The sequence below is a fragment of the Eleutherodactylus coqui genome, chromosome 7, assembly GCF_035609145.1.
Source record: "Eleutherodactylus coqui strain aEleCoq1 chromosome 7, aEleCoq1.hap1, whole genome shotgun sequence".
Lineage (NCBI taxonomy): Eukaryota > Metazoa > Chordata > Amphibia > Anura > Eleutherodactylidae > Eleutherodactylus > Eleutherodactylus coqui.
Window position 1 is genome coordinate 51086166 of NC_089843.1, and position 25815 is coordinate 51111980.

General features: G+C 41.3%; 1 protein-coding gene across 1 annotated transcript in view; it reads left to right on the forward strand.

Moving 5' to 3' along the window:
• Positions 1–25815, forward strand: part of FGFRL1 (fibroblast growth factor receptor like 1) — a 160791-nt gene that overhangs the window by 86445 nt on the left and 48531 nt on the right. The window contains exon 3 of the mRNA XM_066572999.1: positions 12495–12767. Within this exon, the coding sequence (XP_066429096.1) occupies positions 12495–12767 (273 nt within the window). The remainder of the gene's footprint in view (positions 1–12494; positions 12768–25815) is intronic.

Below are 25815 nucleotides of genomic sequence, written 5' to 3' on the forward strand. Positions count from 1 at the left end.
GCATACATTGTAAATATAGAACAAAGATGATCTGACAACGTTCCGTAGAGGTGACGTGCAATACCCCCTGCCAGACTGGATGGAATGTTACATGATCCCAAATCAAGAAAGCCTGACAACCGCCACTACTATCCTACCTAGCCAAAAGGGCAATTTAGTATCTATGCAATTCCTAAATACATCTACCTGTGCGACGGAGAATCTGGGGATTTCATAAGGAGCCATTGATGCCTCGGGCAAGGATTTGATCTATACCCTTAGACTACAACCTCAAAAGGCAACTTGTTAATACCCCTCTTAGTACCCAGCACCCAGGGCTCACATCTTGCCATCCCTCCAATAACCAACGCATCCCCTCCGGTTGATGTATTAAAGGTTATGGCATAGGTATTTTCAGTCCAGTTGTCAGATGTTTAGTACAGAAAGGTGATATACAGCACATTTCAGATTCACTCTGTTTCCTTCTCCACTTAAAGTGTCTCTCCGGTTTCTGTTCTGGGACAGGACAGCCTTGTTTTTGGCCATTTAAGATGGCTGCAGCAATTTTCTAACTACCCAATGCATACTGTCTGATTGGCCACTGCTGGTCACATGAGCAGCTATGACCAATCAGAAAGCAGGTATGCTTCATTAGCAGTCTATTGTTAGCAATGCACTGTGGGGATTGAGTAGTGTAAAGATTGTACCAGCTACCTTGGACAGCTGAAAACAGGACCCAGAGCCAGTAGATCAGAAGGATGGCACAGAAATGCAACTACAGGAAATACAGAGGGTCACTTTAACACTGCATGATTAGAACAATCTATCTATCTATTTTTATATCATATCTATCTATCTATCTATCTATCTATCTATCTCATATCTATTTCACATCTATCTATCTATCTATTTCACATCTATCTATCTGTCTATCTATCTATCTCATATCTATCTATCTATCTATCTATCTATCTATCTATCTATCTATCTCATATCTATCTATCATCTATCTATCTATCTATCTATCTCATCTATCTATCTATCTATCTATCTATCTATCTATCTATCTATCTCATATCTATCTATCATCTATCTATCTATCTATCTATCTCATATCTATCTATCATCTATCTATCTCATCTATCTATCTATCTATCTATCTATCTATCATCTATCTATCTATCTCATCTATCTATCTATCTCATATCTATCTATCATCTATCTATCTATCTCATATCTATCATCTATCTATCTCATCTATCTATCTATCTATCTATCTCATATCTATCTATCTCATATGTATTTCACATCTATCTATCTATCTATCTATCTATCTATCTATCTATCTATCTATCTATCTATCTATCTATCTATCATCTATCTCATCTATCTATCTATCTATCTATCTATCTATCTATCTATCTATCTATCTATCTATCTATCTATCTATCTATCTATCTATCTATCTCTATCTATTTATCTATCTATCTCCTATCTATCTATCTATCTATCTATCTATCTATCTATCTATCTATCTATCTATCTATCTCCTATCTATCTATCTATCTATCTATCTCATATCTATCTATCTCTCTATCTATGTATCTATCTCTCTATCTATCTATCTATGTATCTATCTCTATCTATTTATCTATCTATCTCCTATCTATTTATCTATCTATCTCATATCTATCTATCTATCTCATATCTATCTATATATCTATCTAATATTTATCTATCAAATATTTATCTATCTATCTATCTATCTATCTCCTATCTATCTATCTCATATCTATCTATATATCTATCTAATATTTATCTATCTAATATTTATCTATCTAATATTTATCTATCTATCTATCTATCTCATATCTATCTATCTAACTATCTCCACTCGTACATTCATTCTTGGAATTTCGTCTGTATAATTATATTTAATGTGTTAATTATTAAACTTTGAACTATATTACATCAAATAGTCTCCCAGTAAGCTTTTCATGACATGTATGGCGGCCATATGCGAATTTTTCCTTCAAAACTCTCCATCATGTGAAGGAATGATCTCAGGACTCATACTCCCTCCCCAGGATACCATTAAAAGTGGTTCACGGAAAGTTAGGAATGTGGAGAGGGATTTTGTTAGTGCCTTGAGGTGCAAAAATCCACTTCCTATAGTGCACACGATGTTACTGTTTATATGCAGAACATACACACATGAGCTGACATATGGTAAACCGAGGTACTGGCTATTGTATGTAACACGAAGAACAAATAAGTACAGTGCTGTTGCTCGTGGCAACCAATAGAATTCTCTCTCGTAGTGCAACATTTATGCAGCATCTGATTGGTCACCATAAGCATAACCGTAGTTTAATTTTCATGACAGTGTTTAATACACAGAATTGTTGCCTCATTAAAGCGACCCTTGGGTTTCCAGACAAAATCTTGTCTTGGGACCAAAGGACGCAGTTATTCTACCTGCTTTTGGCCTTTTGTGCCAATGCCCCTCTCATCCGCCAGATCTGGATCCCATTTTCAGCCATCCAAGAGTACATTGGTAGTGTTAGAGTACCAATGGACTACACCTGCTCTCTGATTGGCCAGCACTGCTCATATGATCAGTGCTGACCAATCAGAGAGCAGTGCACAGTGTGCATTAGTCAGCAAAAACATTGCAGCGGCCATCTTGGATGGCTGAAAACAGGAACCCGAATTGGTGGAATAGATGTACATCAGCAAAGAAGAACAACAGCAGGTAACATACGGCACCCTCCAGTCCCGGGAAAGAAATTTGTCCCAAAACCAGAGGATCGCTTTAAGTTTTTTTCCCTCTGCTCAAAATGGCTTCCTTGGATGTGCTGATTGGTGCACAATATCATAATTTCTGATTACAGAGTCCTCAACCAAAAGCCGTTGCAGTATAATCAACATTTATATAATACATCTTGAGTGGTAATATCTAAGAAAAAATATCCCTCAAAATTGTATTTTTGGAGACTATATAAACAAAGGCTGTTTTTTTTTCAGTCCTGAGAAATCGGACCAATTTTTTGTGCTGTTTTTACAACATTTTTATGCGTTCCTGCCTTTTTTCTTCTTAATTTTTATCCCTTTGGCATCTGATTTTTAAGTGCATAAGGGAGGGTTCACACGAGCGTATGCGTTAATCTGCGCGTACATGCGCGCAAAAATGCGCATGAACAAAGGTCCGTGCTTGTGATATGCGTGTTCAAAATTTGGAATTTGGCATAGATGCTCTCCATACATTGAGCTGTATCAGCATCGCAGCACATATACACGGCGCCAGTATTTTATGCATTGATAGTTGTGAGCCACACGATTTCTTTGGCGCCCCAGCGAACGTTTGATTACTACGTTTCTTCCTTTATACCTTTTTTTTGGCTTTTATGTGTGTTTTGTTGTGGTTTTTCACCCCGGTTGTTTTTCTCTTTTTTTTCCGGGCTGCCCTGCCCAGACACCTCCTGGGATTGGCCTTCACCAGCAGGGCTCTGATGTTCTGGCAAAAATTACATTGCTGTCTATTGGGTTGTTCACACGACCGGACTGCTGCGTGTCCCATAGGAGCCAATGTAAAGAGCAGCGCAGTACAGACCAAACAGCCACGCATGTCCTTTTTTTTCGTTGCTGTGCGCGTTCACACGCAGTAAAAACACGGGCATATGAACACTTTATAGGAACTACATGGTTTTAATAGGCGCGCGGTTTTCTGCGCACGAAAATACGCTCGTCTGAACGTCCCCTAAAGGAAAGAAAAAACGCAGGATGGGTTCTGCAAACTTTTTTTTAAGGTTACATGCAATAAAAACAGATCACAAGGGCATCAAACGAGGGCAATCTGTTTTTTTGGGGCATAGCCATCGATTTAAAGGGGTTGTCCCGCGCCGAAACGTTTTTTTTTTATTTTCAATAGCCCCCCCCCCGTTCGGCGCGAGACAAACCCGATGCAGGGGTTTAAAGAAAAAAACGGATAGTACTTACCCGAATCCCCGCGCTCCGGTGACTTCTTACTTACCTTGCGAAGATGGCCGCCGGGATCTTCACCCTCGGTGGACCGCAGGTCTTCTGCGCGGTCCAATGCCGATTGCAGCCTCCTGATTGGCTGGAATCGGCACGTGACGGGGCGGAGCTACAAGGAGCCGCTCTCTGGCACGAGCGGCCCCATTCTGAAGGGAGAAGACCGGACTGCGCAAGCGCGTCTAATCGGGCGATTAGACGCTGAAATTAGACGGCACCATGGAGACGAGGACGCTAGCAACGGAACAGGTAAGTGAATAACTTCTGTATGGCTCATAATTAATGCACAATGTACATTACAAAGTGCATTAATATGGCCATACAGAAGTGTATACCCCAACTTTGTTTCGCGGGACAACCCCTTTAAGTGGGCAGTTTTTGTCTGAAAATCACAGCAAACTAGGGCATATCGCAATTTTTTGTCTGATGAAAAGACATGTAATATAACCATTTAGCATATGCTTTATTTTCGTACGATTTCGGGCTAATTTTTACGGATAGAAACTATTTGTGTGGCTATACCCTTGTGGTTAAAAAAATTCCGCTAAACTCTAGCCTGGTAACAATGTCCTTCGTCAGGTCGGCTGTCGCCCAGTTCAGGACATAATCTCTTTATCAAGTAAGGAAATATATCCATTGTGCTAAAAAAAAAAAAATTTTTTTGGACCAGCAGTAATTTTTCCAGACCTGGTTTCCTGAAAGTAATTTTTTTTAAGAAAAAATGGATTGCATGTTTACTTTATTTCTAAAAATACTCTATTTCAAACCGAAAGACAATTCTCCCTCTTTCCTAATAGACCTTGACTTCATACCAGCAACCACCTTTCAATTAGGAGTTCATAAAATTCCCTCCCGCAGAAGAGAAAATAAACCGGCACAAAAAAATATATAAAATAGAAATAGCAGCAGTTTATTGGGCTGTAAGAATCCGGCTGCACATGACCAGAGCTATGCTTTGATAAAGGGCTTTATCCTTCCTCTGCCAGTATGGCATCACACGGCCTTTTCTATGTGTTCGGGGTTTGTGTTTGTATTGGCCGGGATTCCAATTCTGGATGGGGCCCATTATAATCCACAGTACAATATACATTGAAAGTCGCCCAGCTGTTCCCTGAGACAGGTGGACAACTCATCTCTTTTTCGCAGAATTGACCCTGCAGTTGCTTATCCTTTACTGACACCAATACATTGCCACTTTTGTCTCGGGGGGGAAGGAGCTGGAAAAAAAAAGTTATATATATTTTCTGAGCCTTCGTATCACGTTGCCTAAAAAAAATGGGTATAGAAAAGAAGCAAAGAAAAATGATGTATGAACAATGCTGCCAATTGTAGGTTTGAGTGTCATTACTGCTAAAAATGTAGCCGTGTTTGAACATTAGAGGATCAGATTAGATGAGACTTTGCAAAGAAAAGTTGGAGTTGTTAAGAAATAAAAGTTTTAAGAACTAAATGTTACAGCATTATATAGAAGTGGAAATATATGGCTAAGCAGTTTACTAAATACCGTATTTTTCGGACTATAAGGGCTCTTTCTGACGAGCGTCTCAGTGACCCTATAGTAATCAACGCCCCTCTTAGTGGCCCTACAGTAATCATACCCCCTCTCAGTGGCCCTACAGTAATCATGCCCTCTCTCAATGGCCCTACAGTAATCATGCCCCCTCTCAGTGGCCCTACAGTAATCATGCCCCCGCTCAGTGGCCCTACAGTAATCATGCCCCCGCTCAGTGGCACTACAGTAATTATGCCCCCTCTCAATGGCCCTACAGTAATCATGCCTCCTCTTAGTGGCCCTGCACTAATCATGCCCCCTCTTAGTGGCCCTACAGTAATCATGCCCCCTCTCAGAGGCCCTACAGTAATCATGCCCCATCTTAGTGGCCCTACAGTAATCATGCCCCTTCCCAGTGGCCCTACAGTAATCATGCCCCCTCTTAGTGGCCCTACAGTAATCATGCCCCCTTTCAGTGGCCCTACAGTAATTATCCTCCCTTTCAATGGCCCTACAGTAATTATTCCACTTCTTAGTGGCCCTACAGTAATCATGCCCCCTCTCAGTGGCCCTACAGTAATAATGCCCCCTCTTACTGGCCCTACAGTAATCATGCCCCCTCTTAGTGGCCCTACAGTAATTATGCCCCCTCTCAGTGGCCCTATAGTAATTATGCCCCCTCTCAGTGGCCCTACAGTAATCATGCCCCCTCTCAGTGGCCCTACAGTAATAATGCCCCCTCTTACTGGCCCTACAGTAATCATGCCCCCTCTTAGTGGCCCTACAGTAATTATGCCCCCTCTCAGTGGCCCTACAGTAATAATGCCCCCTCTTACTGGCCCTACAGTAATAATGCCCCCTCTTACTGGCCCTACAGTAATCATGCCCCCTCTTAGTGGCCCTACAGTAATCATGCCCCCTCTCAGTGGCCCTACAGTAATCATGCCCCCTCTTAGTGGCCCTACAGTAATCATGCCCCCTCTTAGTGGCCCTATAGTAATTATGCCCCCTCTCACTCCCAGCAGTAAAAGTGGCCCTCAAGTACTCAGACCGACTTCACACAGACCAATTGATTTCAATGGGTTCGCTCGCATGCACGTATTTTGAGTGCACGTTTCAGCCACACAAAAAACAATATAGAACATGCTCTATTTTTCTGCGCATTTACGTACCAAATATCCTAATAGAAGTCAATGGAGGAAGCGCAAATGTTTGTGCAATACGCAAGAAGATACTGCGGAATTCCAATGGAAAAAGAACACAGCTGGATATAATTAGCCATTTCAATCGGTGAGTTTGTCTGCCGCTCACAAATGAACATGACCCGTGGGCAGAAAAAGTACCGTAAAATACGCCAATATGTGCACAAAAAAGCCTTGTTCAGTGCACACAAACACGTTGCACTGAGGCATGCGCAATTGTGCTTAGGCTTGTGTGAAGGCGGCTTAATAGTGCTAATAGCAGCCCCCAGGGGAAACACTGCCCCCCTTCAGTGGGGCAGTAGCCCCTCCAGGAAGTGCTTTATCTTCCCTTTGTAGCTCCAGGACTCATAATCATTCAGAGTCTCGCGGGCTACAGAATTCTGAACAATCATCGTTAAATGTAAATGCTGCCAGCGACTGAACGCCGAATGATATAATTTGTTCGCCTATCATTCGTCGTTCAGTCTCTGCAGGCCTGTGTAAGCAGGCAGTCATTCATCTATGAACGACTGCCTATTTCCTGTGAATGGAGGTGGGTGGCTAGAAGCAATCTTCAGCGCACTCCACCCCCATTCACTGAGCAATGATCACCCCTGTGTAAAAGGACAGGAACAATTATCGCTGGGACGGCTGCCAGGCACATAGAACACACGAAAAAAGCACGTGCTCCATCGTCCAATAGGTGGCGCTGCAGAGGTATTGCTCATCTCCCTTATTTGCATATTACCCAGAGGAGCATGAATGGCCTTATAAGTCTCCTTACTTACTCACCTTCTTGGTGCTCTCCCTAAGGAGTAAAGATAGTGTTCCTGACCCTTTTTTCATATACGTGCATGCTTTATATACCCATGTAAATAGATTCATAGATCTTCAATAGCGCCATACTCGAATTACTCACAGATTTGAAATACACTTGTCTGAAAGAGGCTTTAATAAGAAATGCGTAAGAGTAATGTTGGATATAGTCCAGGTGATGTCATCACTGGCACTTTATAGTCAAATCACTTTTAGCCAGAGCGTCCTCCCGTGTCATCAGACGGGGTGAAAAATTCTGTGTCTCCATGTGTGCATGTGGGTATATCATTAAACATACCAGAGCCGGCGGAGGATGCGTTACTGTGCGTCCGAGGAAGAGCTAAGCAGCTGATGTATTAAATATATACGGTGATAAGCTGCTGCATTAAAAGACAAATTTCACAGGGTAATTATGATGACTTAACGACGACTCAGACGTCAGATTTACTAATCTTCTTATCCCTTTAACACCATTAGCATAAAAAAATATTTCTGAAATTTCAGTATGCGTCTACGCTCGTATGAAATGTTAGTACAGACGCGTGCCGTAATATTGCTCCTATGTGGAGTCGTTTTTAGAAATATTTTTGGATTTCCGCTGCCCAGTATCCCTTTTTTTTTCCGATTTGCCATAAATTATGCTTAATGGAAGACTGTCAGGTGAAATTAACCCAACTGTTAGCGCTGTCAGATCAGCGCTCAGACGTGGAGGGGCATCATACATGGTTTCTTCCAGCAGCACTTCCATCATGGAGAAGTCTTCATTCTTCTACCCCACACACTGTATGCACACGAGCTCAAGTCGTCCGGTGGACCGGCCGCTCCGCATAGACTCGTCCTGTGCTTCTGCCCTTGGTCTTCCTCAGCTCAATGATTGACAGGTTCCTTCTATAGTCATTAAAAGGATTGGACCAGAATTTCAAGTTATTCCCTATCCACAGGCTAGGGGATAACTTGCTGATCGGTGGAGGTCTAACCACTGAAACCCCCACCAATCCTGGAAAAGGGGCTTCTTTGACCGCAAGTGAACCATGGCATCATCTGTCACGGTGAAAGCTGGGAAGCCCACATACATATTTGAGAGTCATCCGGTCTCACCAAAATTGGTGGGTTTGGATGATTGTAGTCTAATGTATATGGGGGCCTTCAGGTTATTAAAGCGGTCTTCCAGGCTACTTTTATTGATGATCTATCCTCAGGATAGGTCATCAATAGCTGACTAGTTGTGGTTCGTCACTCAGGACCATAACCGATCATCTGTTCCAGCACCTGCTGATACCGGCAAAATACACAGGGTGTAAAGTAGAAACAAATTGCTTTGATTCTTGTGTAGTGGTCAGCCCTGGAAATTGCAGGCGCCACTCTAATTGATTTTAATAGAAGCTACTCCTGCAATTACCAGCGCTAACCATTACACGGGGATCAAAGTGATCTACTTCCGCTCTGTACCCACTGTGTTTTGCTGGTAACAGCAGGCGCCAGAATAGAATGACCTATTCAGAGAATACATAATGCATGCCCTAAATTACATGGGATTATAAATCATATTTCAATAAGACATGTATATCCCATTTTTGAGTGGAGCTAATATGACACAGATACTGCCAGGCAGAAGTGAACATCTGCCCGACCAACAAGGTTCCATTGGTCAGGGGTTTGAGGCATTAAGCTGCTGTTACCATCTGGCTCCCAAAACCAGCTAGAGCAGGGCAAGAGGTGAAGTAAACATAAATTTGGTGGGAAAGTTCTCAGCCAAGCAGGGGCCAACAGGGCAGCTCAGGGCTAATGATTAAAATCCCATGCATTTCATATGGTGTTTCCATATTTTTGTCCACCCCAGCTCGTCAATAAAAATAGCCTGAAAGACCCCTTTAGGTTTGTTTATTGGAGTATATTCCAGTCGAAGGAGGTTGACTACATGACTACAACAAAGTCCTTTTGTCAGATGTGATGGTTGTTGTTTGATCATCTCAAAGTTGGATCCCATATATCTGCAACAGATTTTCCTATTCACCCTAACAATATATTGATGTTCTATGATGCTGGAGTTCTTGTGTTCCCTGTTATCAACTATATAGCACTAGCCAAAGGCTACTGGGAGAGTAAATTGAGGAATGCCTAAGGACATCATAGGTGAAATAATGGGAATAGTGGAAGTCTAAAGAATAAGGAACGATTATTGTATATAACTATGGAATTTACTTTAGGCAGGTCCTTATATGACCTGTTTGCTGTGTCATCGGGTATAATAATTTTTGCCATGCCTTTATACTGCCGTCCTGTAATATGAAATATGGAACAAACTATCTTCCAGTAACTCACTTTGGTGCCAGCATGAAGCTAATGTTGGCTGAACCCCTTCAGATTGTAGGCTGCTGTCCAGTTTTTTTATCCAGTTGCAAAGCACTAAACTTTTAAAACTTTTTTTTCACCAGCTATGACTGACATAATGATTCTTACAGAAACGTAAGCGGCACCTGATTATGTACCGCCAAGGTGTTTTTGAGATTGCCGCTATTTTTATAGGTATATATATTTTATTTTCAGATGTGTGGAGCGTTAGTTGGGGGACTGGTGCCAATGGGCATCTGAATGTGAAAAATAGTTAGCAGCCGGAGGGCAGCGATTTAGCAAGCACACGCGGAATTAAAATGTATCACATTGCTATAAAGTGCAGCGTAGGCGCATCTTAGTACAAAACCACATGAAGATTCCATAATTGCCTTTATATGCTGTGCTGGCTCAGCGCTGACAAATGTAACGGCTTTTGAAGGCGAGAACCCAAACACAAAAATAAAAATTAAATGTAACTCATTTTAATAAGTTCAAAAAGAAAAAATGGAGATTTCGGGGAAATAGTACAGTTCAAAACTGGGCAGCCTCATACGGGGTTCTTCTCCTCTATCACAACTGGCCTTTACCAAGACCTAGGAAAATGTTGTGTTCCTGCAGCCCTATATAGAGCTTTCCCCTCCATGCTGGATCTGTGTTGGAGATGTGTGGACACGCCTGGGACAATGTCATATATGTAGTGGGATTGCCTACTCATACGATCCTTCTGGTCTTAGATTTTCGAACTACACTATAGTCTCATTGGGTGTTCCTATCCAATGACTCCTGCTATCGACCTTCTTTCCATTTTCCCTTGGCCGGTTTCTCGAACGAAACAGGGCTATTTAAAAATTTTTTATCGGCAGCTACATTGGTTATTCTGAGGCACTCGTGGTCCCCTTTAGAGATGAGCGAGCACCCAAATGCTCGAGGCCACATTATTCGAGTCGAGCTTTTCGTAAAATTCGAGAGCTCTACTCGAGTTACGAACCCCATTGACTACAATGGGAGACTCGAGCATTTTTGTATGTGAGAGCCGAGGTTTTTTTTTTTTCTCTTGGTTCTCTCTCTCTTTCTCTCTCTCCCCTGCCTGACAAAAAATTTTTCCAATGACACGCACTGCGTCGTGGTGGGGAGGGGCCAAAACAGGCACATCACAGCAGGGAGGAGCCAAAACTGGGGCGGGGTCGATCACGGCTTGATGCTCGTTCGAGTAATGAGCACCATTGAGTATGCTAATACTCGAACGAGCATATTATACCCAGGACTGTGATTGTAACAAGGAGGCGCCCTCTACGTCTAGAGGAAGGAAAGTTTCTGTACCAACATAGAAGAGGGTTCTTTACTGTAAGAGCAGTGAGACTATGGAACTCTCTGCCTGAGGACGTGGTGATGGTGAATTCACTAAAAGAGTACAAGAGGGGCCTGGACGCCTTTCTTGAGAGTTACAATATTACATGTTATATCACTGATTACTTCAGGAGGGTCGGTGATCCGGGGATTATTCCGATTGCCAGATTGGAGTCGGGAAGTAATCTTTTTCCCATACAATGAGAAAAATTGGCTTCCACATCATTGGAGTTTTTGCCTTCGTCTGGCTCAACATTGGTAGTAGGGTGAACTACATGGACATATGTCTTTTTTTAGCCTTAAACACTAGGTTACTATATTATTATTTCTCCTTGTATTCCTCTTTTTCCTTTCTTTCCCTTTGTCTTCGTGGCCTTCAGCCGGTGTCTTATTTTCTCAGGTATTTTATGGTTCCTTTTACAATTATGTTCTCAATATGGAACATAACTGTATAGGCAGTTATTACTTCTTAAACTTTATTGGTTATGATTAGAGATGAGCAAGTATACTCGCTAAGGCACATTACTCGAGCGAGTAGTGCCTTAGCCGAGTATCTCCCGGCTCGTCTCTAAAGATTCCGGGGCCGGCGCAGCTGACAGGTGAGTTGCGGCGGGGAGTGGGGGGGTGGGAGGGAGAGAGAGATCTCCCCTCCGTTCCTCCCCGCTCTCCCCCGCCGCTCCCCGCCCCCCGCCGAGCGGGGAGATACTCGGCAAAGGCACTACTCGCTTGAGTAGTTAGCCTTAGCGAGTATACTCGCTCATCTCTAGTTATGATATAATCTGCTAATTTGTAAGGATACTATATGCTGTCAAATTTGAGCAGAGGCTTTACAATATTTTTAGTAATGGCTTACATTTCTGTCTTCGTTAATACATGGTATGTCATCCTTTACGTTGGTTTCACCTTTTTTATATCTTTTTAACTTTTACATAGTTAACTTTGATACTGAAAAAGAACAAAGGACACTGGGGTGACTCCTTGTCTCCTTGCACATCTTAATCTGATGACAGGAGAGGACAAAAATGAAAGGTCAATGCCATGGAAGTGGTCCTGGGGCTGGGCCTGGCACCAGCACCTCAGAATGTAGGATCACAGCTCAGGAATTCTTGAGAATCCATACTTGATTTATTGGCTCTTCAACTATTCCATGTAACCAGAGAAGGACCAAGTGACTGCCATGCTATTTTTGTACATTTTTTGTGTAATTTTTAAGATCTTATCTGCGAATCGATTGACTTTAATACATATATATATAATTTTGCTAAAACTTTTTGTAAAAATTGACACTTTATACATTGTTTCTCCAATAGGTCCTCCGCGCATTTCAGACAAAGTGATACACCGGCAAACGGTAAGATTAGGAAGAACCATCAAACTGCTGTGCCCGGTTGAGGGCGACCCGCCACCTCTTACAATGTGGATGAAAGATGGCCGTTCAATCCATAGCGGTTGGACCAGGTTCAGGACGTATGTTCAAGGGTTGAAAATTAAGGATGTGGAAAGCGAGGATGCGGGAAGCTACATCTGCAAGGCCACTAATGGATTTGGAAGCATCAATGTGAATTACACGCTGATTGTCATCGGTATGTACATCCATTTTTTCCATAAAAACATTCCCCATATTTAGAGTGTACAGTGAATAACATCACAGTTCAAAGCTGTATTCACAATTCTTTATACCTCAGTGCTGAAATCTCGCAGCATTCCTTTTAGGCTTAAAGGGAATGTGTCGTCAGCTTTTGAGGACCATAAAATATGTTTTGAGACTTGAAGGGGAGCAAACAGGGAATCCGAGGAGCTTTGTTTCATACTTACCAGGCGCCATGTTCCAAGAAGTTGGCGCATGCTAGCAGTTTGACGTTTTCGGCACACACATCTCTCATTTATCTCTATGGGAGGTGCGCAAAGAAAGAGTCAGGCAGCTAGCATGCGTCAACTTGATGGGGACAGAAAACTGGAATAGGACGCCCAGTGAGTATGAAACCACTTGGCTTACTCCCCCGTTCCCTCACCTTGGAGCCCCATAATGGGCCTCAAAAGGTGAATTTATATTTTAATGTGTATTTGAGCTGGGAAGTATAGTGCAAAGCGTAAAGGAAAAATGAGCATGCATATTTCTTGTTAGAAGGAAAAAGGGCATAAGCTGTTAGGGGTGTGCTTGTCAACAAGCTTACTGACTGTTTCCAGTTGACTTAATTGTGTATGCAGCGCTGGGCTGTCATACAGGCTGTACATTTTTCATTAGTGGTCTTTACAACACCTGTACTTTTTGTTTTGAAGGTGGCAGTATATTGTGTGGAATGTAATTCCTTTAAAGGGGTTGTCTGGGACTTTAGGGATTATTTCTCAGAATAGATCATCAATAGATGTTTGTCAGGGGTCCACCAATCAGGATCCTCACTGATCAGATGATTCCTGGCCCTGCTATCAAGTATGTCAGTGCTAGAAGCAGATAGCGCTGTCAAAATTGCAGCGGCCCGGTTTAGTACTGGAGGACAGCCCCCATTAAATACAATATGGACAGCGCCATCTGCTTCCTGCATTGTCTATACTGACGGGAATCAGCGGGGATCTCGATTGGCAGAACCTCCCCAATCATATGTTGATGACTTATCCTGAGAGTATGTCATCAAGAAAAAAAATCCCCAAGTTCCAGACGTTCCCTTTAATACTGTGTCCAAAGGCTGGGCTCACACGGCCGTGTTGGTATAGCGCATTCCACACCCCCACATCAATTGGGCAAGAAATGCCTGCAAGAAAAATCAGAGCATCTTGCTGTATATTACCCAAGCACCTACACCAAGATAGCGCATGGTGATTGGCAGTGAGTAGCAAGTACGCAATGTTATTACGTACTTGCTGTGTGCGTGTCTCCCGCTGATGGCACGCAGTGAATTACGGCAGGTTGAGCTCAGCCTAACTTGTATTGCTCAAGAGAAGGAGCGTAAGTCTCATTCAAACAAACATATCATACCCCATTTACTGCTTGTATTCCAGATGTAACACTTGTTACCACTAGTGGCTCTACTGAACCATATTTAAAGGGATTTTGTCTCCAGGTTCATGCAGTTTGACTTGGAGCTGAGCTATGAGTCATGAAGGCGGGTGGCCCCACCTCTCCCCGCCTGCCGCATGCAGATTGACTGCTTTCTCCCTATACACAAAAGAGTAGAGAGCTGTAAGTGAGCATGTTGTGGGGAGAAGTCTGCACGGGCCGCCTCCGTGACTCAGCTCTCAGTCAGACTTCCTGAACCCGGTGACAGAATTCCTTTTTAACACCATAGGGAAAAATTGCGTTCACCATGACTGAGGGAATTCGGGTGCTACATTCACAATACTGGCGTAGATGAAGAAGAGTCGATGGCTTATTTTGCGTTAATCTTTTCTGTCCTTACAATTGAGTTTTATATCTTTTCGATGACTGTCAAATAACCTAGAAAATTTGATATTCTGGTATAAGATTCCGTAAAGGACGGATAAACTGTATAAAGTCGATCCTGCCTTTCGTATACACTTGCATCTCGAAGACACGATGACAGTGACAGATTCCAGCTGTAAATTCCTTCTCTCCAACGTTGATGACTCAACTCTTCGCCCTGGCTCCATATTTTTAGTGAATGAGGCTGCAGGGTTGGTCATGATGACTCTTTCCCTTAAATGAGTAATATTTGGCTACTGTTTTCACCAACTGCATCATCCCTGAAGGAACCCGAGAGGTGAATCGGTTAAATCCAGGTCATCTTCTCAGTATCAGCTCTGAGGAGAAGCTTAGTTAAGAAGGCTATAACTTGTGGTGTGTGTACTTGGCAGAATTCTGCATGACTATGAATAAAATAGGATATTTTCCCTGACTTATCCTTGGATAGTATTTAAATACCAATAGCATTCAGAGAGGGAGAAGATCAGTGTGTATAAACATAGATTTTCATGTATTTATTTGATTACAAAAATGAGGATTTTTGCAAAAATTGTCTGTCTGTTTATCGATAAAACTTTTTAAAACAAAATGTAAAAAAAAAAATCTGATTTTCTAGTTTAAAAAAGTAGGATTCCCATCGCAAATTGCATCGGTTAAAGGGGTTTAATCAGGACCCTGACTATTCTAGAGTCAGTCCCCTACTGATCAGATACTTATCACCTATCCTGTAGATAGGTACCACTTACCATTTGCATACTTAATTTCCCAGAGCAGCATGGCCTTATGACACACCTACATTGTGCTCTCCACAAGGAAAAAAACTGTACCCTTCCGACCCCTGTAGATAGGTGAGAAGTTGTTTTGGCGGAACAACCCCCCTTTTAAGTACTAATGCCAGTTCTTTGGGGTTTTACTGTATTAATATATTCCTTTTGGTTGAATTCAGAGGAATATGGATGTGTTTTCTATAAGATATTGCTCTTCCACTTTTGATATGACACCATAGTATAGAGCCATTCTTCCAAAGTAGAAATGGGCCCTCTTGAAGAGAGATACTTGGGGGTGTATCTACCTGAGGTCTAACAGTATGGATGAGACAGAAGTTGACATAGATTGACCAGTTGGACATTGTGGCAGAACCTGAGTGCTCATGGCCAAAAAGGGCACATAGCCTCTTGCCTAGCTCACCTTACCCCAAAAGATCCTTGGAGGATATATGTATAATAGGTCAATAGAATGAGACTGGGGCAATGGTGGATTGACTAGTTGAGCATACGGGTAGCTTACAAGAAGCCCAAGAGGGGTCTACAGGTTCTCCTCTAACCCTTTCTTCCCCCATGAAGTAAACACTGCTCAAAGTAGCTGTGTTAACCTGGCTCAAGTGTATTTTAGCTATGTTGGTTGGTTGGTAGGGGGCCCATGGTCACTATTGTCTTTGGAAACAAGGTTTTTCTCTTTCACTCGGTTAAAAATGTATGGTCTGTAAAAGCAATCCTACAATAATGTAAGTTCATAATTTTTTTGGCCCTCTGGCTCCCTCAGTACAAATTGCCTTGTCATTTCAACCTGAGTAAATGATTGTTATGCCTCGCCGTTGAGGCTTTGCTGTCAATCCTTATAAAGGTGTAGAAATATAGTTAATTCTAGAATGCAGGCCATACAACCTAATGCTGGGTAGTTAGGACATGCCTACAGAACTGACTCATGGAAATTGTGGATGACATAATATCATGGCTGATATATTAATTAGCTTTTCGTACGCTTGTCTCCAATTGGCCGTTGTGAGTTTCCTCACACGTGTTCTCCTTGGGCTAGTAAATAAAATATCTTCCAGATTAAATTAGAGTCCAAGACACTATTTATAGTTTAGCAGTATCGAAAACATATTTTTGTAATGCTGGAAATGACTTCCCCTTTAATGTTTTCAGATGTTTTTGAAAAGTCATAGAAATGAAACTTATTCTGTTCGCCCACATATGACATCCATGCTTTCTCCAGATGCTGGGGTTTAGTGCACGGTGGATATAGAATAAGCTGGAAGGATTATGAATATATGCATGGAAATGAATAAACATCCACTTTTTCAGCTTCCAAAAATGTCCTTTGCAGAGATTTCTCAGCTAAGCTGCCTGTGCGTACTGCATGTTGTACAAATAAATGTCAGAGATGGGAATAATCCAGCCTTACAATGTCTGCAGATGTGAAACTTATCAGGCAACAGTCATCAGTTCAGAGGAAAAAATGTATAGTCTGCGGGCTGAGAAGTATTTTTGATTTCCAAAAAGTTTCTTTTTGTTTATTTTTTTATATAATAATAATAGATATAGTAAAATTGCATTAATCCGGCACCTAGTGGCCACGGACTTCCCAATAATCTGGTATAAGCAAAAATAGCTTTATGCCGGATGATCACAAAAATTGCTTGCTTAACACTTGCCCTCTGCGGTGGGTGAGATGTAAAAGATCTCTGATGGGCCAAAGGGCACAATTCACAATGCACTTAAAACTAATAAAAAGGACACCTGAACAAAAAATTTACAGTGCCAATGCCAATGTGATGACCGGCATGCCCGATTATTGGAATTTTCCTATTCATATTTTTTTCCAAAGAAAAAAAAAAATTATGCCAAATTAACTAATAAAGAGTTTTTAAAGCAATAATTGATCTACACCAGTAATTTCCGATCTTTTTACCATGAGGAAAGCCCTGGAAATTGTTGTCCAATTTTGGAAAACCCTTACCACTATGCCATGCCTAGTACACAAGTGATTACTCAGTAGCTTTTGGAGTAGTGTTGAACGAACCTTTGAAAAGTTCGGTTCATCCAGTTTGCCGAATTTCAGCAAAAGTTTTGGTTCAGTCTGAATTAGTTCTAATTGAACCAGAACTTCACCAATACCCGTACAATTGGTTTATAACATCACTGGTGGTGGTCCTCCTGTGGCTCAGTGATTAGCATTGTTGCCTTGGAGCGCTGGGGTCCCAGGTTAAAACAACCAAGGATAACATCTGCATAGAGTTTTTAATTGTTTTCCTCTTATGGTTCATATTAATCAACTTTATTTATAAAGCACATGCAAGATATGCAACACTTTACGTCACTTGATATTTTCTCTCCCTATTGGGGCTCACAATTTATTTTCTCCTATCAGCATGGGAAGAAACCCACAGAAACACATGGAAAACATACAAACTCTATGCAGATGTTCTCCTTCGTCACATTTGGACCTAGGACCCCAGCACTGCAAGGCAACAGTGCCTAGCCACAGGACCACCACCAACAAGTTTGACAGGTTCGGTTCGCTGAACACTACTTAATCAGGTATTAGGGAACCCCAGCATTTCAGGGCCCTCTAGCTGGAAAACGCTGATTTATGATGGCAATTCTCTTCGTCTCTGCAGTCAAAAATCCTATTTTTGGTCAAGAATTTGAGAAAATTGTATAGGAGTTCAAAATTATTCACTTTCCTAAGGTATAAAAAAACTCAGGTGAAATGTATTTAATATGACATCCAGTTATCCAAAAAGTTCATTAATACAGCATTTGTTGACCACAATGTGATATTTCAGAAGACTGCAAGCGGACAGTCATGGAGCAATGGAGGTGCCCTCCATAGCTGGATTGCTGTTTGACCATCATTATTGGTCAAACCCAACGCTTAGATTTTGCGGTCCTAATGTTCATCATCAGCTGAAGAGCCCTCCTAACCATCTTCTCGCTGTGTCCCATCCATGTGCCAATGCTGTGTTTCATGTCCAAAATGATCTGTGTTGCATCATTCTGTTAAGTTCCTCGCTGTCATTCCTTTGAAGTTAGGAGGATGGGAGAGTTTGGAGCATCTGATTTTACTAGAGGGATTTAAATGGGCGCTCAACAACACATTAAACGAATTTTGCTCGGAATTCTCTGGAAAACACGCCTTCCAGCAATTTGCAAATATTTGATGAATTTAAAAGGTCTTATAACAGATTAATTCTATATACATAATACTGTATTACCTATGTAATAATTCTAAACTAGGTGCTAAACCAGTTGGCACAATTGAGCTTGCTAACCATCTCTTTGAACGTCATACGAGAGGCTGTAACATAATTTGCCTTTCCCCTGCTAGAGCACTCTCAGATATTCAGTAGGGCACTCGAAATAGTCATGGTGCCCAAGGAAGAGGTATCAGAACACTCCCCACCATCCTAAGTCCCTTCATCCATGTCCTTCAGCTCCTGCACCTCCTCGCCTGGCTCAACTTTCATATGTACATTGTCCCAACCTAAGTGGTAAACACAGCAACGGTATACTCTTCGTACCTCTCATGCCAGCCCTGGTTAGGTAAGTGGCTTTCCCTTGCTCTAGCCATCTTTCAATCCTTAAGAGTGCCATCCGGTTGATGCAAGTGCTTCTACTACGGTAGTTCAGCTTTGATGATGATCCATACAAATGTGCCGAGATACTCATAAACTGGTTTTCAAAAAGATTTAAAAATTTCAATAGAGATTTAGGAAAAAGTTCAGAAAAACATTTCTTTGGGATTCATCTCAATGAGCTTAGGTCTCGTTGTAGATTGTGAGCCCCGAGTACATATTTTTTTTGAGCCTTGTGCGGTATATGATATTTTTGTAGAACATTATGAATGGCATATTCTTCTCTGTTCCCTTTCTAGCCCCTAAGGAATCATTGCGGAGGCTGCGGCAAACACACGTAGTGCCTTATGAAAGTTGTCTAGTCAGACCTACGTCTCCACGCTCTTGTTTTCCTTGGTAGTGCTGCAAGCAAATTTTTTGATGGTTTGCTGCATCTGTAGATTTCTTCCCAGACTAATAAGAGAAGCAGAACTCCCTCACCGTGGATATCTGTTTGACGTCTTACTTGTTTATATTCTTCCAGTATGTAGATGTTTGCTAATTTAATGAAGAAACGGGAGAGCTGAGAACAGAGCGTGTCGTCTTTAACCAGTAGTCGAGTTAAACAGGCTTTGTGGCTTACCACAAGATTTGGAATGCCAATTACTATACAAGAACAAAAATTACAAGTTCAGCGAGAGAAATCCTTCTCTAAACTAACGGCTATTGAAGTTCATAAAAAAAAAAAAATAGAAAACAATCAAAAAGTTCAGCTTAAGAAAGGGTCAAAGATAAAAATATCTGAAAAATCTGGAAAAAATAATAAGCAGTTGGAGTTGAAGCGAAGAGTAAAAAGCGTAATGCTGTCCATCGTCTTCTTGAGGAACTGTTAAATATAATTTCCTTTAGGGATTTAGAGGAAGTCGGTGTGTTTTTTTTATTAATTTATGTGTTCCGGGTTAAACCAATTGCGTAAACAGACGTATTTGCTTAGTAATAATTTATTGAAATAAATGTTCTCCGCTCGGTTGGGAAAAACTGGCATGGTCAAAGGAATTACCTGATGTGTCTTCAGTTTGGTCAGTGAGTACAAAGTACACATCTATTTCGATGAGTTGGGTCTCATCCATGGTATGACTGGCACAACGCATGCATCGTCTCAACAAGGCATGCAAAATGGCAAATGTGCTTGGTTGCCTCTTTATGCTCCTTAGGAATTGAGCTCATCGGAAATTTTTAGGCTAGTTATTGGTATGGCCCATAAACTTGTTGCCACTACGACTTCCAATAGGTTTGTTCCAGTAGTACGGTTCAGTCACTTAATATTGCCAGAGAGCAGTGATGAGCAAACTTTTGAAAAATTCAGTTTGACTGGTTCGCCAAACCTTAGCAAAACGTTTGGTTCAGTCCAAATTAGTATGAACCGAACTGGAAGTTCACCACAACCCCTAAAACTGGTGTATAACACTATCTAAGAGCCCTAAAACTGTTTGAGGGCGTTATACAGGGTTTTTATGACTTTTAGACAGTGTTATACACTAGTGTTTAGGATTAGTCTTGTGTGAATCAAACCTGTAGAACACTGCTTCGGATTGAACTTTGCTAAAAGCCTTGTTCGATTTCGTGACAAGCCAAACTTTTAGTAACGATTGACCTAAACAGGGTTCTACTGATTTGATTCAATAGAAAGTATTGAGATTAGCAAAAACTAGTCTTCACGGTTTGGAGCCTTTGTGGTCAGTGGATGAGCACCAGAATTGGATTGACAGCGGTGTGGGTTCCAGTTAGGAATCTTTTGTTATAAGGATTTTCCTGAGTAACCAGTTTTGACATGTCCACCAGAATTGTCAGAATATTGACACCATAGAGGTAATAGTGGCCCCTTTGTCAATGGGTTTTGTACAGAGCTGACTGTTGATGCCTAGCTGATATGGACAACTATGATCAGAAGCATGACTGATTAGTCTATGGTTTTTATGACCTTTGAATAATTGAATGTGCCATGGATGCTGCTATGATGTTGTTATCTCTTGACATTTAAAGATTCACCCCATCCTTCCAACTCTTTGTTCAGAACCATTAGAATCCTAACATTGCCTATGTGCTTCAGCTGCTAACTTTTTCAGATTTCATTGATGCCATGTGCTATGACTGGTATTTGCATTTAGCTCTCCTTCTTCTGATGGCAATGAGAAGATCAAAGGCTATGCAGATGTTTTACGTTGCCTTATCTTTACGGGTCTTGATCACTTGGGTTTGTGTTCCTAATCAAAGCTGAAGTATATGCTCTGTCACCTCTTGGTGTGGTTTGGATATCTAGGCTGACATTCTTTCAGATCAGAGGCAGTTGAGGACTTGTGTAGCCAGCAGCTATTTTGTCATCTTATTAAACTGAAAAAAAAAAACATTTTACAATATTTTACATGGAAAACCCATGAATTGTTTAAAAAATAGGGATGTAGGCAATTCAAGACAGTGAGAAGAACCTGTATAGTGCCTGGCACCAGGAGTGGTTTGTGACTGAAGCAATGGGTATCTAAAAGATACAACTGGCATTCAATAGAGTTGAATTATGGAAGAGGTCCTGGCTGTTGGACATTCATGTCCAGCCACATGGAGTGCATTGTCTTATGACTACTGCCCTTTCCCAGTCCTAAGGGCATGAGCATCTTAAAGCAAATAGAGGATGTGGACCATACTTCAACGCAGTCTATCCCACAATTACCAGTCACCAAATAGTTTTGTCTTTGCGATACAAAACTTGTGAGGTCTCAATGCCTCTTCTCCTTAGGTTTGGTCTTCAACATGTCCTTCTCCACAGAGTTTAACAGGTGCTCTTTTAAGAAGGCTATTACTACTACTTTTTTAACTAATGAGTTATATCTTTGCTGAATTTCTCATTATTGGACCTCTTCCATGAGATTTACGATATTTTGCAACATAAAAGTTTTTTGGCAGATCACTTGCTAATTTATTTAACTTAACGTTCCTCGATTCCGGCCGAAGCAGAAAAGAAATCACATTATTTAAACTGTCCCTTTGAATAAAATCTTTGTTCCCCCAATGTGCATTCTGCATATGTACACACAGCTCCGTGAAGAGCCATTTCAGAGTTGAAATGGGGGCTGAAAAATTATTTTGGCAAAAGGCTTGGAAAAGAAGACTCGAGACTCAAAGTCCCGAGAGCTCTGAAAATCTAGACTCTGCTTTCAGTGAGGGCCTGCTAAAGACATTAAGTTCCCTGCAAACATCCATCTATCAGCAGTAAAGTATTTGTAAAAGGCCTACTTTGTTCTGTACTCACTAGCCCACTGATTATTCACAGTGCCTTTATTGTGGAAATTGGTTGATGACCCTTTACCCTTTAGTAATGATGACAGATTTATGCTTTTTAACACCCAGGGCTGATGTATTTGCTAACTGCGGGCCATGAGAGCCACCCTTGCCAATATCTTGTTTTTGGTTGGTCTCTAATAAGGTACGCTGTGCATTTGTGGCACAAACATGGGTCATTTTAGAAAGAAAAGCCATATAGCCATGATGACCCATTAGTTTTAAAGTACACATCATTATGCAGTGTTGTCGGTAGCCGTAAGGTTTACTAGTAGTTTATGTCATGTCAACGTGTAGATCTGGACTGCAGATAAGACTTACAGCATGGAGGTGTGCCTTTACCAAGCATGGAGGTGTGCCTTTACCACTACTGCCAATATCTATCTTTACGGTTGTTCTCTTTTAAGGTACCCTTTGGTTTGAAGAACAACCATGAATCATTTCAGCAAGAAATGCCAGAAAGTCATCGTGACTCATCAGTTCTAGGCTACACATCATTATGCCATATTGTCCATAGTCCTATGATCTACAACTAACTCTTGCCAACTTGTAGTCCTGCAGACAGGACTTTGTTATGGTGTCTGATGAACAAATGCAGATCCCTTCAGCAAGAACAATCTTATAGCCATGATGATCCATTAGTTCTAGGTGCAACATATCATTATACCATGTCAATAGCCATAAGGTCTACAAATAGCTGACGCCAACGTGTAGATTTAGGCTGTAACCCAGATAAATTGGCATGCTATTGCCACTACTGCCAATATCTGTTGCTATGATTGGACACTTTTAGGGTACCCTGTGAGTCTGAGGAACAAACATGGATTATTTTAGCAAACATAGTCGTATAGGCATGATGCCCCATCAGTTTTAGGCTACACATTATTGTGCCATTTTCTCAAAAACTGTAAAGTCACAAATAGCTGATGCCAACATGTAGATCTACTCTATAATGAAAACTTTAAGGCACAGCAGTTCTAAAATACAATTCAATATCCAATACTAGCACATAGCTAAAGGTATTGCTCGATCGAGCATTGCCCTTAGCGAGTACCTGCCCGCTCGGCAGAGAAGGTTCTGCTGCCGGCGGCGGGCGGGGAGAGCGGGGAGGAACGGAGGGGAGATCTCTCTCTCCCCCCGCTCCCCCCTGCACATGGCCGCAACTCACCTGTCACCCGCGCCGGCAGCCGAACCTTCTCTGCCGAGCGGGGAGATACTCGCTAAGGACAATGCTCGATCGAGCAATTGTCCTTAGCGAGTATGCTCGCTCATCTCTAGAGGGCATGTTTTTACATGAGTACATCTTCAGAATTTGTTTCATAATGCCTGAGGAAGAACCCTGTGTAGGTTCTAAAGCTAGCTATAACATCTTGTGTTTTTGTTAGCCATTAAAAGGTATCGTATCTACAAGATCACTTGATTTCTCTTACTGGGAACAATCATGCTTTGCTCTATTGGCTAACACGGTACTAATTTATTCTGTTTACTAGTAGCAGTAGCTAGAAGGTGTACAAATACTGTCAAAGCGCTGTTCCAGGCTACAGCGAAGACTTTATGCCATGGCGATGTATGATTGCCACTACTGCCAATATCTGTTTTTATGATTGGTCCATTTTAAGATTCCAGTGAGTCTGAAGGACAAAGCAAGAAATGATGACCCATTATTTCTAGGCTACACATCATTATGCCATGTTGTTGATAGCCATGAGGTCTACAAGTAGCTGGTATCAATAGGTTGATCTAGGGTACAGCCAGGACTTTACAGCATGGTGGTTCTAGTATACAAATCCATCATAGTGCAATGTTAGTACATAGCATTCTCATCTCTTTCAACAGCTATATGTTCTACAAGTAGCTGATGTCAGTAGGTCGATCTAGGGTACAGCCTAGTCTGTATCGCATGTCATTGTGACAACTGACAATATCTGGGGGGGGGTTTGGTTGGCCTCTAATTAGGTACCTTGAGCCTGAGGAATAGATGTGTACTTTTTTTCTCTTTCCATAGCCTTCGCTTTGGGTTACATTAGCGATAAGGTCTACAAGTAGCTGATTTTCAGATCTAGGCTCAAACAAAGACTTCATGGCATAGTGGTGAGTCGTTACCATTGCTACCGGCATCTATTTTTATGGTGCAACATTGGCACACAGAGATCTCAATGTCAATGCTTCATGCTTGCCCAAAGTCAGGGCTACATAAAATCATGTTCTTCAGGTTACCCCAGTTTTCCAGGTAAATCAAAGGCAACAATTCATGGACCATGCCAAGTTTATGAACAGTGTTGGAATGTAATGTCCTTATTCGGTGATGGTACATCTTGGATGGTCAGTGTTGGTCCACTGCTGAGGTCTGCTGGAGCAGCGGGGGTCTGAGACGGGTCAGTATATGTTCTTTTAACCATGGTCGGCTGGTGTAAAAAAAATTCTAGAAAAACCCCTTTAAGTTTCTACTACTTCCAGATTAGTCTGTGTTCTTGATGTGAAGAGGTTAAACACACTCCATTATTATGAAGCGCTCAGGATGGAACGAAGAGTGGTGCTTCATGCCAGGTCCCTAGCACTTCATTTCTATTAGCCATATTTTTTCCATTTTCATTTTGTCCATAAAAATTGTAATTAAATAGTCAGCCTAACGATACAACAGAAGGGACGACTGCGGCCAGAAACCTCATAACGGACAAAGACAAAAAGAAACTTGGCAGTAAAGGAACGAGTCCCTCGCTGCAGCCCCCTTCTCATTACAGCCAGCACAACATACACTTATTAAGCATCACTTGTCAATTTCACCATTTTTTCTTAATGTTGGAAGAAAACATTTATAGTCCGTATGTATACATTACATATTGGGATTTTCCCCTGTAGGTTTAGTGCAAGTTATTATGGTAGTTGTATATACAGATCTTTTAGTCTAAAATATTTGATAATCTGGCACCTGTCCGATCCCATGGGTCATTTGTGGATGCTAAACCCTGAAAACACTGGGATCAGCTGATTGATATGTCAGCTCCAATTTCATTTGTAATTGTTTTGATCGATCTGTCTCATATCTATCTATCTATCTCATATATATCTATCTATCTCATATCTATCTATCTATCTCATATTTATCTATCTATCTCATATCTATCTATCTATCTCATATCTATCTATCTATCTCATATCTATCTATCTATCTCATATCTATCTATCTATCTATCTATCTATCTATCTATCTATCTCATATCTATCTATCTATCTATCTATCTATCTATCTATCTATCTATCTATCTCATATCTATCTATCTATCTATCATCTATCTCATATCTATCTCATATCTATCTATCTCATATCTATCTATCTATCTATCTATCTATCTATCTATCTATCTCATATCTATCTATCTATCTATCTATCTATCTATCTATCTATCATCTATCTCATATCTATCTATCTATCTCATATCTATCTATCTCTAATCTATCTCGTATCTATCTATCTCTAATCTATCTCTAATCTATTTCATATCTATCTATCTCATATCTATCTATCTATCTCATATCTATC